Source organism: Contarinia nasturtii, unplaced genomic scaffold, assembly GCF_009176525.2.
Source record: "Contarinia nasturtii isolate CC-2019 unplaced genomic scaffold, AAFC_CNas_1.1 Cnas_scaffold_2609, whole genome shotgun sequence".
Classification (NCBI taxonomy): Eukaryota; Metazoa; Arthropoda; class Insecta; order Diptera; family Cecidomyiidae; genus Contarinia; species Contarinia nasturtii.
In genome coordinates, this window is record NW_022199929.1 from 1 (window position 1) to 13,955 (window position 13,955).

Consider the following 13,955-nt stretch of genomic DNA (forward strand, 5'->3'; position numbering starts at 1 on the left):
ATTCCAATACTTTACCTTACACACTAGGTGTGTGCGGAAAAGTAATACGAATTGAAAAGAGCCGAAAAAGAGACTGCCTTATCCGCGGAAATGATGATACAAATAAAGAAACTTAACACAGACAAAAAAGCAATCGTTGCTCGAGTGCATTATAGTCAAGTAAATTGTCGTACAACAAATGAAACCGAATAATATTGCAGACTTCATTCCTCTGCTAATTACCGACGCGATTGTATTGGAAAAATATAAGCGTGATCTCGTTGAATTAAAGGCCATTGGAAATGATCATCCGATTTATTATTTTAGCGCAAAACTAGAGATACCAGTCACTGAGATTGCCGCCAGTTTTGCTGCAAAAAGTAAGGTTTTCTAAACAAAGTTAGATGTTCTTCTGAAACATGGCGTAGATCGTACAACTATTTCGTCAATGCCAACGGTCTTCAAAGTCCATAGCGTGGCACAAATTGACCACAGAATCAAAAGTCTTAAAAAAGCCAGCCTCAATAAAATATCGGCGTATATGATTCACCAATTAAATTCATCTCAATTGGAATTGTATGATACGTTTATGATAAAAGAAAAAGAATATTTTTCAAACCAAATTCGAAATTTCCCTTTACAGGCAAATAAAAAGATATCTTGAAGAAAGGAAATCGCTTGATGGATTTGCGAATAGCATGGACTATCTTTGAAACCGGCTAGGTTGGAGTGAAAATGATCTTAAAGATGCTTTGGTAAAGTATCCAAATTTAAAACAATGTTCCGCTTTAGATGTAGATGATTTAATGAAAACGGGTCGATTGTATAAAGATTTCTTTTTATTTTGTTTGTTTGTTTTTATTACAGATCGAAACTCATTTGGATTTTTGGCAGAGTGAAGTTGGCCTTACAGCGCATGAAATTTCAAATTCATTATATGTTTTCAATAAAAAGTGGATGAAATGAAATTATTATTTTTAAATGATTGAAGCACGTATTAAACAAAAAATGATGATTCGAAAGAATTAAATTTTCATCAATGAATTTTCTTATAATTTAGCCCATGTCATTTTTGATAATGAATCAAATATGTAATGTATATACCTACAATTGCATAAATAATCATAAAAATGGCTAAATTTGCTGTTTTTTATTTTTATTATGAAACAAACCATTGCACAATATTTTTTAGTCTATGTTTGATTAGATTGAAGAGTAATATTTGAGCTAAAAGATGGTTCAGTTTGGTTTCGAGTCGAAGACTGGAGTTTTGATAAAAGCCGATTTATCCTGAGGACGACAAAATGCTATTTTAACATGAACATATTTTTTACATGTTAAAAAAGCATTTTACTCGCAAACAAAATTTGTTGCTGTTAAATTGGCATTTTAACATGTGAGAAAATATGTCCATGTTAAAATGGCATTTGGCTCCTATTACTTTGCATTTTCCCATCGGTATTTTCTCAAAGTACACATTTTTCCATTTGAAAGTTGTTTGTTTTTAATACAACAGTGCTCACCGTTTCTAATTATCCCTTTGGCACATCGTTATACGACGATATGTGTGTTTGTGTGGCAAGCGACACTAATGACTTTGCTCATACTGTGTCAAATACGTAGAAGAAAATGTAAATGTTGGTGGAAATGGCATCGGGTTCTAATATTCTACTTCTTCATATTTTCGTGCCATTTTCTTCACCCAATTCGTTTTTTTTTTATTCTTTCCATTTTTTTTTTCAGATAATCCATCTCTATTCATTATCTCGGCACAATCGTTGTATCTCGGCATCAACATGTATTATACAATCGTTGTATCGTAAAACGATTTACTTTCTTATCATATTAACAATTTTCTTGAATTGAAACACATATCTACACATTTTCCATTTGAAAGTTGTTTGTTTTCAATGCAACTTAATAATTACCCGATTGACAAGTTTCGAATTGTATGTTTGCATGTAATTATGTGCCAAATGCATATGACTCTGTGAATACATTAATTACATTAGCATTCTTGCTCTCACTCTTGCTTACGAACACCGACATCAATACAATCGATCAAATTTTTTGCTTGTGTGTATGAGTGTACTGCAAATTACCAAAAACGTCACAATCACAAAGTGACATCTGGAACAAAATATCTAAATTTGAAATATTTTCATACAATCGACACACAACTGTTTTGTTTATATCCAAAAAAAAGTTTGTGTGTCGAAGGTTTACAACATTTTTGTGATAAACCTGTGGAAAAAAGAGTGTTGTAATTCGAGTACTTTTCAATGTGATTCAATTCTACGTTAAAAATAAAGTGTGTGTTATTAAGTGCCTAATTGGAAACAACCGTGAGAGGCTAGGGAAATTCATCAAATTAAAAGCAACGACAATCGTAATGGGTTTTATGTCGGATCGACGGGAATAAGTGTCATAAATACGTTTCAATTCTTTGAAATACCACAAAAAATCGGCCGAGAAATAAGCAACTGTGTGATGTTCCTCCTCATCACGCCAGTGAAATATCGTATTAAAGTTTGCTTCAGTTATTGAGGTTAGGTTCTGAATGTATTTCAATTGGAATTTTCAGTTAAATTATAGTTTTCAATGTTCAAAGTCAAATATCCCTCAATTTAATTTGTATTTTACTTTACTTTTCAGAAAAACTTTGCACCGAGGACGTAAAACATGGCTGGATCCTTTATGTACGAAGATTTCGAAAATTATTTGTCTCTTTCTATCGGGAATCAATCAGATGACGTTGACGTGGCCATACATCAATCGACACCACAATGTGACATCTTTCAAACAGCAACTATCGATTTAGATCCGTTTCAAGAATTAACAAATTTCGACACAGACTTACTTGACGAATTATCTATTTATTTGACCACCCCAATTTGGAGCCAAAAGGAAAATGAAGATCGACAGCAGTCGCCATCAAAACGTAAGTCATGTCCATGTCATTACTCCTATGAAATACAACAATTCTCTTTCAACCTCGAAGTAGACGAGATAGTTCCAGATCAAGCACCATCTGCAGTGATCGATGAACCGGCAGCGATTTCAGTCAATGAAAATCAAGAATATAAACGAAGACGCTCAATTGAATTGAACGATGGCGGAGAAGAAAAAAGACAAAGACTGCAGTCGGACAGTGAGTCGATTAACGAAGCCGGTAAGAACTATCGTTGAACCGATTCCAATTCCAATTGAAATAATCTTTTTTTTTTGTTCCAACTTGTCGCAGCTAATGAAGATTGGCCATCACACATTGACACTTTACAATGTAAATTTTGTGTGAAATATTTTGCCGAAAAAGATAATTTATTATGCCATCAGATGGTGAATCATTTCAATGCATTACCATTCAAGTGTTCAACGTGTCGTTGGAGATTTTTGAACAAAAGCGATTTCGAGAAGCATGTAAAGCGTAATAAATGTCGCTACTGGTATAAATGCGATAAATGCGATTTTTCTACGGCATACAACAGCAATTTAATGATACACAAACGCAAACATAATGGCGAAAAACCATTTAAATGCCCACATTGTCAATTCGATTTTACATCGTTATCAAATCTAAAGGCCCATTTGAACAAAATGCACAATACGGAACTGTTGATTTCAATGAACGGAACTTGCTTGTGGAGCATGAAACTGACAACAAAGAAGATTAAAGAAACAGCATCAAAATTGGGTAAGTGAAAAATCCGATGAGGAAACCTGTAACTGAATTAATTCCGTATTTTACATTTTCATAGAGAAAAAAACGCCAAAACGATTGCAATGCAAATTTTGCCCGGAAGACTTTCAATCCAAAAGGTTTTTGGATCGTCATTACACGACTAATCATTTCGATGAATTTTCGCACCATTGCTGCGTGTGTCGACGGGGATTCAATAGTCAAGATGAGGTCAAAAAACATGAAAAAAGACGCATATGTAGCCAATGGTATGATTGCGATGTATGCCATTTTTCCACGCAAGACGATGCCAAATTAACGATACACAAACGACGACACACCGGCGAGAAGCCATACAAATGTGCACATTGCGATTATGCTGCAACAACATTTTGTAATCTAAAGAGGCACAACGAAACAAAACATAAAACTCGATCACTTTGAGTGACACACAAAAATGGAAGGAAAATATAGGGAAAAACAATGAATGAGGGTCGGATTTTTCCGAACTTTTTTAAAATAAGACTTTTTATATGTACACAAATATTTTGATAGGAAATTTTGGTAATAGGCACAAAAGTAGATGATAAGAGGGCACGTCTCGTCGACGTTAGGTGATTGAGAATACAAGTGGAAATAGCCGGTTTGATATCTTCAAAAGACCGACATTTTCGACAGACACTACTGTCAGGAAGTATCTAGAGCTCAGCTATTCCCATTTTTATTCTAATTTAATGCTATCTCAGATAAGCCTACTGGCAACTAAGGGCTAATTGTTCTAAATTAATGATACCAACGACAAAATGTTCCAATTTTATAATACTAATTGCCAAAAAATAACGAAATCAACTAAAAATGAGCAAGTTGCTCAAGGTAGGGCTTTTGTAAACCCAGTTATTTTAATGAACGATCCAAGTAATTTCATTTATATGATACTGAATTTTAATTCAGTAAAAAAAGTAAATTAAGTATGTTTGATGATGAAGACACCATTTAATAGGAACAATCTTCTATTTAAAGACCTAAATTGAAAATGATCGTAAGAAATAACAAATATATAATCAAACCGGCGGAATTTATGTGCGGCACATTTTTCTGAATAACAAATAAGCATTTACTGAATGAAAAAAAACTGTTTATTTGCTTTGTATTACGCGTTCATTTCTTATCAGGCGTATTAATTCAATACAAGGGGCACTCCGTGATAACGTTACAATCTTTTTTCTTATAAATATACTGGTTTTTATTCCATTCACATCAGAAAAGTGCTCATTTTCGTTTTATTTATAAACATAGAAATTTCTGATAATTTTTTGTGGATTTGAGTCATGTGATTTTTCCGAGATAACGTTTGACACTTTGCATGACTAATGCACTGAAATAATAACACCGATAAGCACTATTTGCATTGGTACTGTCTACTACGCAGATTAATCGAGTCTTGTGACTTTTGTGATGTTTTTGTGCATTGACTCATGGAAAACTGATCAACCTCAAATCGGCAGTTTCACTTTAAACGCTGTTGCGTGGACATTGATTTTGTGTACGACGCAATGTGAAATAAATAATTTACAAACTATTCGAACATTTTGAAGAAGTGATATTCATGAGGTGAGATTGAGTGGATTTTTTTTTTCAGCGTTCGGTGTCAGCATTCAATTAAAAAAAAATTGTGGAACTATTTTTCGAGCCTACACATTTGCTTTTAGAATAATTTAAAAGTGTTTTCGGATATGAATGGGTCATTAATACGAAAAAAAGTGAAATTCGCCTTGGAACTAAAGAATTTTTTTTCGCGGTTGCAATATATTTTTGGATAAAAGAAAAATTGACGAACGATTCGAACCTTTTCATGACCTGAAAATTGTAGATAAAAAATATCAATAAATTCCGAAAGAAATTTGGTTTTGGCTATTGAATACTCTCGCTACATATACTGTGCTCTTATCGTGTTAATTCGTGTTGTGGAAATTTTTGGATTGATTGTTGCACCTAGACAACATACAGATATGTGTCGCCTATACATTGTATATGTAATGTGAATCACGTAAACAGTGAAACAAAATCTGTTGTCAGCTCTTTAGGTGTTATTTGTGAATTCAACCAGGAACAGTTTATAATGGACTTTTGGACGGAAACAAAATTTAATATAAAACGTCTCAACATAAATGTGCAAATAGTGAAATTTTGTTTTTGGATAAACTCAAAAAATGTAATTTTCATAAAATTTTGTGATTGGCAGCAAATTTTTGCTCTGAGACTTTCTCAGAGAAAGAACGTTAAAAAGACTGTTTGAACTCCGAAGTTCGAATTTGACTTTTCTTTAAATGTGTAGCAAGGGAATGGCACGTATATGAGAGACATGGCGACGTGCCAAACCGTAACGCCATCTATCGGACACTATCTGAATTACAAATTTCGTATTGACTATCTCATATTTGTGTAATTTTGTTCATAGAATTATAAGGTTTATTCCGATAAATTTGTAAGGTTTTTGTTCGCCAACATTTTACATAGCATGCCATACCCTTGATGTGTAGTGATTAGAAATTGTGTACGCCAATCTCTGAAAAAAATTACTGAAGCTTTGAAACAAAAATTCTCTCCTATATAAACAAATCCAAATGATATGAATTCGTGGTTGAAAGTTATCTAAAAATGCCAGCGGTGTCGGACCAGTCCCCATCGAATTTTTTACTCAATAAATAATAGTAAATGATAAATAAGCCGGTCTTATGTTTTGATTTTGAAAAAAGTAACGTTTGGTGAAATCGTCGCTCAGACAATTCTGTCCCAATGAAAAGATAGATTTGAATGGTGCACAATAATAAAAATGCTATTACGAAACGATGCGATTAAACTATGTACAAAATTATTTATTTTTTCTCTATTTCAGCATCGATGACAATTCATTGCATAAAAAATGGATCATTTTAGTTTAGTTTTTACAAAACAAGCAGTTTACATCTTTAATTTATTATTTGGTGTAGGTTCTTCTGTCTTTTTTTGGTGTGATATGAAATTCCTTTAAATAAAGGAACTGCATTTGAACCGCATTGTCACTCAATAAAAATAAATTCAATATTTGTAGGTAACTGCAATTTCAGTGTTGGGGATAAGCACGATTATTTACTGTGATTACCTTCGATTCCATCACTTCATTGGTGAGCACCACAGGAAACTATGTGAATAAGTATTGAATTTAACATTCTTGCCCTATCATAGGAGACCATTCATGGATAGCTCCATTTTTTCTAATGGCCATCGGCGGATGTGTGTTTTTGATCACAGTTCTCTGTTGCTATGGCACGATCAAAGAGAATGCTCAAATAATCCAAGTTGTATGTTGATCGTTTTCTGTTCTTTTGTGATTTTTTATCATATAAATCTTTTCTCAGTTTTTGGTTCTGTTGGCGTGGATATTTTTCTTTGAAATTGGAACATCAGTCGTTATTTACATTAAACGAAACCAATTCATTGGAACTTTGGACAATAGTTTTGATTCAATGCTCAACAATCACGTCAAAAATGAAGAAGCATGGAACGACATCCAAACCGAGGTAATTTATAAGATCTATTTTTAATGATTGAACGAAAAAAACCATGAAATTTCAGTTGAAATGTTGCGGAATAAATGGACCAAAGGACTGGACAGAAAAATTGAATATCACCATACCAAAGTCATGCTGTGGAATACAAACAACCGCCAATTGCACCGAAGAGAATGCCGTTAAAATCGGATGCAAAATGCATTTGTTAAAATATTTGGAGAGACTGTGCATCATGTTGGCTGGCACGGGGTTCGGTTTCGGTTGGATTCAAGTATGATTTTTCTTTATTTGTCAATTTTTTCAGACTTTTCATAACATTTTCTTCGTGTTAAATCAACTGATTTTAGATTGTCGTTATCGGATACGCTAGCTTCATGTTCAATGAATTTCGTAAAAGTTTTGGTCAATTCACACAAAGACTTCTTTAATAGAAAGCCGAGATTGTAATCGGAACAGTTTTACAAATTAAAATGTTGAATGATATTTTCATCACTGACACCAGTCTTCTTTTAGTCTCTACTTGATCTATTACACTACATATAGCAATAAATGTTAAGAGTAATCATCTTCCACATAAAAGACGAATATTCAACGTACAACTCCATGTTTACGCCGTATCTCTCTTGTGCGGACTTTCTTCGATTCGATGTATACACGATATGACCACAGAGATACAAGATGATTTCTTGTCTTGTTTTAATAAAATGTGTAAATTGAAAGACTTTTTTTTATAATCTAGATTCTTTGTGATAAGTGCATATTTCACAAACATCATATACTTCACGGTAGTTTAATCCAATCGGTTAATATATTAAGTGTGGTGTCGAGTGTAGTGGTCATAATTGCACATATTTTACAATGTTTTCATCAACCAAAAAGCGTTTCAAATGAAAGTTATCTCAAAATAAATGGTCTCGAAATGAAGATGGTCTTTTCTCTTTTCAGTCGGGTTTTTCAGCTCTTTCGCACTTTGAAGCAATTTGGAAATTCCAAAAAAATTATTGTGCACTTTCAATCTGTGCAGAAAGTAAGAAATTGCGTATTTGACCTAGAAAATGCATGCTAAACCAAATGAAATTTATTTGCGAAAACTGTGGCTTTCATCAAATTGAAAATTCCAGACATCAAAAGAAGAACTTAGAAATCAACTACATTTTGCAGCACGCAAATCATGTGATGGCTTTTTATTCGTGCTTCGCATTGATACAATGGTAACCAACTGTCATAAAAAAAAACTAATTTTAATTGAAATTGTTGTTGGATCCGCGGTATGGAAAGAAAGTTCGAAAAGAGGCAAAGAACAAAAATCAATAGGACAGAGATATTGTTTGTAATATTTTGCTTTTTTGTCAATTTTGCCGTCAAATTGTTTGAACACCGAAAAACAGAGCTGTTGTTGGCACTGGAGAAATGCGGCCACTAGTGACTGGCTCGCACTTATTCCATACAATTTTGCATGCACCTGAATACAAGAAAGAGCAGCACTTACGAGAAAAATGCACTCACCTCCATGGTGTCTATTACAGTCCTTTCGAGAGACTTTGATGTAACTTTTACTCAAAAATGGTCTAAAGAGCTTAAAAACTAAGGTAACTTTCAAGCACAACATATTATTTTCAGACATTAAATTTACTAGTCAGCTTAATTAATGGGAAGCAGCTATTTGGTACATTTTGTGGAATGGCAGTGGCTCCGAGCGCACATCCATTTAAATCTTTCAACAAAAACACTAAAACGGAAAAAAACAAATTCAGAGACCCAAATGTATCTACAGTGTAGATTCTACTCATTGGTTCTTTTCCACTGTTACAAAAAAGGTACCAAAATATATTCCGCCTTCACGTCAGTTACTAGGTCAGCTGACCTAGTCAGTTGAACTGGCAGTGACTCAGTTCAATATATGTTTCATCACTTCTAAGATTAAATTGTAATAGTTCGATCGAAACCTTTCGAGCAGAACTGAACGTATTTGCCTATTAAAACAATGAACGCTCTTAAAACGTATCAAATTCAATCGATTCATAAATGTCACATCGCTATGATTAATTTTCTAGAGCAAAAGAGAGAAATTTCTCTCAAAGAGTAATTGTTTAAATCCGTGTATATTAAAAAAGTCTCTCTAATTTGTGGTTGAGCATCGATATACATAAATCGCTTTCTTTTTGAGAAATTCCCTACAAATTACCAATGTGTCAACCAAAAAAAACCAAAACACACTGGAATTTAATTTGTCGCGAGTCAGCGAAAAAAGTCACTGAGTTTTTTTGTATTCAACAGCGATGTGAATGATTTAGAATGAAAGTAACACAAAGCAGAATCAGAAAATATATGATCGAAGACATTCTACAGCACAAAACATGTTCGTTTGCTGTATAGTGTTCATGTACCAGTGTATTCGGCTATTGCACTTAAAAAAACATATGTTTGTTGTTTACGTTTTAATACCGGTTTTTTTCTTCGTCGTCTTTCTTTCTCTCTTAAATTACTGTTTTGCGTTCGACTTGGCCTGAAATAAAAGTAACGGTACCGATCAGTGGTAACGTTTGAATGCATAATCGATCGAATAGTATGACGACACACATTCAGCATCACCATTACGTTCCATTATGCATTTGAACTGCTTTAACTTCTTCGGGAGAGAACAATTACATCCCAGATTTTTAACTAAATCTCATTGAACAAAATGTTTGTTTGAAAAGAATTATACCGAACAGATAAATTGAATTTTCTTAAAGAGAAGTAACAAAAGAAAAGGGAGAGAGAGAAACAAGAGAAAAAGATCCAAAGAGAGGTAAGTGCGAAAAAATAATAAGAAAATTGTATCGCGTGTTCGACTTAAAAGGGTCATTGACCATTGACCGAATGGATTTGCACTTGAATCTTCAATGAGATCGAAAGCAAAGACTTCTTCAATGTGCCGTTAGTTCTAATTCTCAAAAAATCTAGATTCAAGCTTACCTTTGTTATTCAACATGTCCCAATCAAGTCATAAAAGAAGCGTTACCATCGCTGGTAACAATGAGATAAGCTGCATAATTGTTCCATGTAAACAATACCCACACTGTCAATAAACCCATTACAATTCACAGAATTTTCTTCCGTTTGGCGTGAATTTTCTGTGAAATCTTCTTACATAAAATGCAAAACGTTCTTTTTTCTCATTCGGCAAACATTCTTCTCTTTGGTGAATGTCAATATGAATACAAAAATTCGAGAATAAAAAAAATATATATGTGCTAACCAACACAATGACCACGTCGGTGTTAATAATAAACAAAGTGAAATCGGCTCTTTTTTCCCCGCTCTCTTCATTCTGTTCTCAACACTGAAGAATGAAGAGAGAAAAAAGGTGGTTCGAACCAGTGAACGGAATTCAATGGTAAACGCGCACTCCTCATCAAGACACATAAAATTCAACGAGTCAACCGCTTTCGATCGCAGTTTCCATTTGGACTTTGAACGAGTAGCGCGTCTATCAAAGTAGCGAAAGAAGCTAACGAAGTAGAAATTAACAAAGGCACATAGTTAAACGCAGTGAATAGAATAGTGCAGACAAGAATTGTGAAGTATTCGGTGAATTTTAATCTTTTTTTTTCGTTGTTGCTTTGGATTACAGTCAAGATTGAAAATTGAGAAACAATGAGAGGTAAATAAGGTTTAGAACAAATGTTCAATAAGATTTTGGAACACTTCGTTAGAGCCATCATTTTCAAACTCGTTCTGGGAGAAAAGTTGAGAATCAATACAGAATGTGATTAAGTTTATCTTGTTGGAAGTAGTGAGTAGAACGAAGATAAAGTAGGTGATCTGCAGACAAGGTAGAAATGTATTGGCGAAAATAACTAGAGCTGAATGTCTTTTAATCAATGGTATATCCAATTTTGTCGGTTGTTACTTTGAGTTTTCGGAGAAAAGTGTTGAAAAACCTCCAAACATCAATTTTGATAAGTCTCAAAGTGAAAAATTTCCTCCACCGTCAATTAATGGACGTTTCACCTAGTCGTTCGTTCAATTTGAAAACATGTTTCTTTCGAAGAGAATAGTGCACTTTTTCGAATACTTTTTGGTGAATTCCACAAAAGATCGTAACAACCTCAAAAGTATTCGAACAAAAGGTTCGAAACTATTTACTATTTGTACAATACATAAGGATTTCTATTAATTTTGCCATCAAATTCAGGCGAACAAACGGATGCATATTCATTTGAGCATGTGAACATGTTGCTACTTAAGGGTATTGGAATTTTTTCTCCGTCCAAGACCGTCTCCTGATCAAAACGAATCAAAATTCGACTTCTGAACGATTTAAAAGGTCTTTTCGAATGAGTCGCTACTTCGCCAAGTATTTTCACCTCAAAAGCTGAGAGTTTTTGAACGAATCTATTCTTTGACTTAAATATTTCGTCTTATTTTGTTTCAATTGAATATTTTGCTAAAATCTGAACGAAAAACGTTAAATAGTCTTAAAACGATTAACGTTGAAAATTCGGTAAAAACTCTGATCGAAATCGATGATGGGCCATCATTGACGGCTCAAAAACATTATTATCGATGATCGCTATCGAGGTGTTATAGGAACTGCAGAAGTGCGGGCATTTTTCTTGGAGGCGCTGCCCTTTCTTTTATTCAGGCGCGGCACTTGAAAAATGGAATAGGTGCGGACAATAAGAGATGCCCGCACTTCTCCGGTGCCAATGACAGCTCTGATCTTATCTCTTTTCAACTTTCACGAAGGTAAAATGGGTTAAAACAAATGACCCTGCATCAGCAAAAATTTGACTGTTCCTTCTGAACGGCCAAAGTCTTCGCTGCACTTTCGAAAAGTGCAAGACTAACGGTTCTTGACCCAGTTCTTGGGATGGAGAACACAAGCTCAAAGCAACATAGCTGAAGAAAAAAACATGGCTTAAAAGTCATAATTAAAATGTTTTCGAATGTTTTTAAATATTTTTTTTCACTTTTTGTTTTTTTTTAAATATCTTTTTGTGATTCGAATACTTTTCACCACAAAAACGTCTGGAAAAAATGAGAAAGTTCTAGTGAAATTGATGTGTTAATATAAACGTGTTTCGAAAGAGAATATATATAATAAAATTGAATAGCTTTCAATTCACGACTTCAATCAGTTCAATTGAAGAACGTTTCCATGTAAATTTGAAACTATGATCTGTCTTTGATTGAATTTTTCATGCTCAAAGAACAAATGACGAAATGTCAATGCAGCGTTGGCCTCGTTTTCAATCAATTTCACTCATTTCCCATTGTTCTTCATGCGTCAGAGATGAAATTTCTTCCATTCATCGTACATTTTAATTTGCAGTACACTTTCCAAACAACAGTCGTGCTACTGCCAATTTTTCTTTGTTCATATCGGCTCTTTCGTATTAATTTTTGCATGTTATGGTTTATTCTCTCGTATTTTATTACATTTATCACGTTCACACTGTGTGGTTCACGTTTGGTGAACGGATTTTAAGTTCTTTGCACTCATGTGTGACAGCCACATACACACATGACCCAATTCTATGGCGCTCATCTGTATTCAGATGAGAAGAGGCCACAACACAAACGTACACTCAACTCGATTGGAAATACCCAAATAAAAGACATACGACGAGACACGTTACTCGGCCTACATTGCCACAATTTGATCATTTGCTTTTATTAAAATGCATCAAACACTTGAATCAATCTTTATTCGTTCCGCTTTGTGTGTGCGTGTGTGTGTGGATATATCGACGCATATCATTTACGATTCATTTTTCCACGTACATATCGCGTCAACAAGAAAAATTTGTGTTTCTAATTTTTCATGGAACAAACAATGCACACCATAAATGACCAATATACGCCTTGCGGCCATGTGAATCATAAGACAGGAAAAACAAAGAATAAATATAGAATGAAGCAGATGAAAACAAAAGAAGAATGTATGGGTCATGGTAGTTATACGGTTTACTGTGGGCGATCAAAAGACAGAATTTGATCACAAAAGAAGAATGAATATTGGCTGGTTGTGTGTTCGAAAGAACTGTGTTAATAAGATTCTCCTTGAATGGCATCAAATTAAATATATATATTTTGAGACAAAAGAGAAATGATTTTTTTTAACTGATTTTTAACGGGTTTTGATTTAGGTTTTAATTTAAACATGCTGCGATTTGTATGCATTCTGGCCATTTCATGCTTTTTCACATTAACGGCAGCCAAGAATATCGTTAACGTTCTTAAGAAAGGTATGTATGGTATTTACAGCTACTCATGGGTGCTCATACTTTTTAGCTGGATTTCTTTTAATTTGCTCACAATTCATTTGGTGGCATCAACAAAAAGTGATAAAAATTTACACTCCAACTTCAAAATTCGAGTTGGAAACCTATTTTTTGTCAGTGGCACTAAATGGATTGATCAAATAAAATTAAGAAGACAAGAAATATATCTTTTAATTTCTCAAAGTATCCGGCTGAAAAATATGAATCCATTTTCGATGTTTTTCAAAAAAAAAAAAAAAATTTAACCGTTCAGTTTTAGTTTGAAGAAAATGATTTTCTTTCAAAAAATTTGATATGTTTAATTTATATTTTGTCAATTTATCACAGATCCATCGCATGATAAAACCGTTGTTTGTACCACAACGATATCGTCTGATTTGAAAGATTCCAAGTTTAAAATTGAAAATGTTGATCTGAAACTTTGCACACATCTTATTTGCATTGACAACATTTGGGATAAATCAATTGGTGAGT

At 33.7% G+C, this 13,955-nt stretch overlaps 2 protein-coding genes across 3 annotated transcripts; both read left to right on the top strand.

Moving 5' to 3' along the window:
- Window positions 1-2,143: 2,143 nt before the first annotated feature.
- LOC116348627 (zinc finger protein OZF-like) lies at window positions 2,144-4,858 on the top strand. 2 transcript variants are annotated; one of them, XM_031779677.1, is made up of 5 exons: window positions 2,144-2,527; window positions 2,635-2,920; window positions 2,981-3,151; window positions 3,224-3,673; window positions 3,738-4,858. In XM_031779677.1, exons 2-5 carry the CDS (start codon window positions 2,662-2,664, stop codon window positions 4,100-4,102), a joined length of 1,245 nt encoding a protein of 414 aa, XP_031635537.1. In that variant the 5' UTR covers window positions 2,144-2,527; window positions 2,635-2,661; the 3' UTR covers window positions 4,103-4,858. The 2 variants fall into 2 exon arrangements, with proteins under 2 accessions (XP_031635537.1, XP_031635538.1); XM_031779678.1 differs by having other exon boundaries at window positions 2,984-3,151.
- A 255-nt stretch (window positions 4,859-5,113) lies between these two features.
- LOC116348625 (leukocyte surface antigen CD53-like) lies at window positions 5,114-8,133 on the top strand. Its single transcript, XM_031779676.1, has 7 exons — window positions 5,114-5,269; window positions 6,555-6,644; window positions 6,750-6,822; window positions 6,884-6,999; window positions 7,057-7,218; window positions 7,274-7,480; window positions 7,557-8,133. The coding sequence occupies exons 2-7, from the start codon at window positions 6,582-6,584 to the stop codon at window positions 7,635-7,637; spliced, it is 702 nt and encodes a 233-aa protein (XP_031635536.1). The 5' UTR covers window positions 5,114-5,269; window positions 6,555-6,581; the 3' UTR covers window positions 7,638-8,133.
- Window positions 8,134-13,955: the final 5,822 nt, after the last annotated feature.

What these genes read in the sequence shown, in the direction of transcription:
- LOC116348625 (XM_031779676.1), top strand. Translation starts at nt 6,582, where the DNA reads ATGGATCATTTTAGTTTAGTTTTTACAAAACAAGCAGTTTACATCTTT. An exon ending in TCGATTCCATCACTTCATTG is followed by an intron (nt 6,823 to 6,883) that starts GTGAGCACCACA and finishes GCCCTATCATAG; the next exon opens with GAGACCATTCATGGATAGCT. An exon ending in ATGCTCAAATAATCCAAGTT is followed by an intron (nt 7,000 to 7,056) that starts GTATGTTGATCG and finishes ATCTTTTCTCAG; the next exon opens with TTTTTGGTTCTGTTGGCGTG.
- LOC116348627 (XM_031779677.1), top strand. Translation starts at nt 2,662, where the DNA reads ATGGCTGGATCCTTTATGTACGAAGATTTCGAAAATTATTTGTCTCTT. An exon ending in ACAGCAGTCGCCATCAAAAC is followed by an intron (nt 2,921 to 2,980) that starts GTAAGTCATGTC and finishes TCAACCTCGAAG; the next exon opens with TAGACGAGATAGTTCCAGAT. An exon ending in AGAAACAGCATCAAAATTGG is followed by an intron (nt 3,674 to 3,737) that starts GTAAGTGAAAAA and finishes ACATTTTCATAG; the next exon opens with AGAAAAAAACGCCAAAACGA.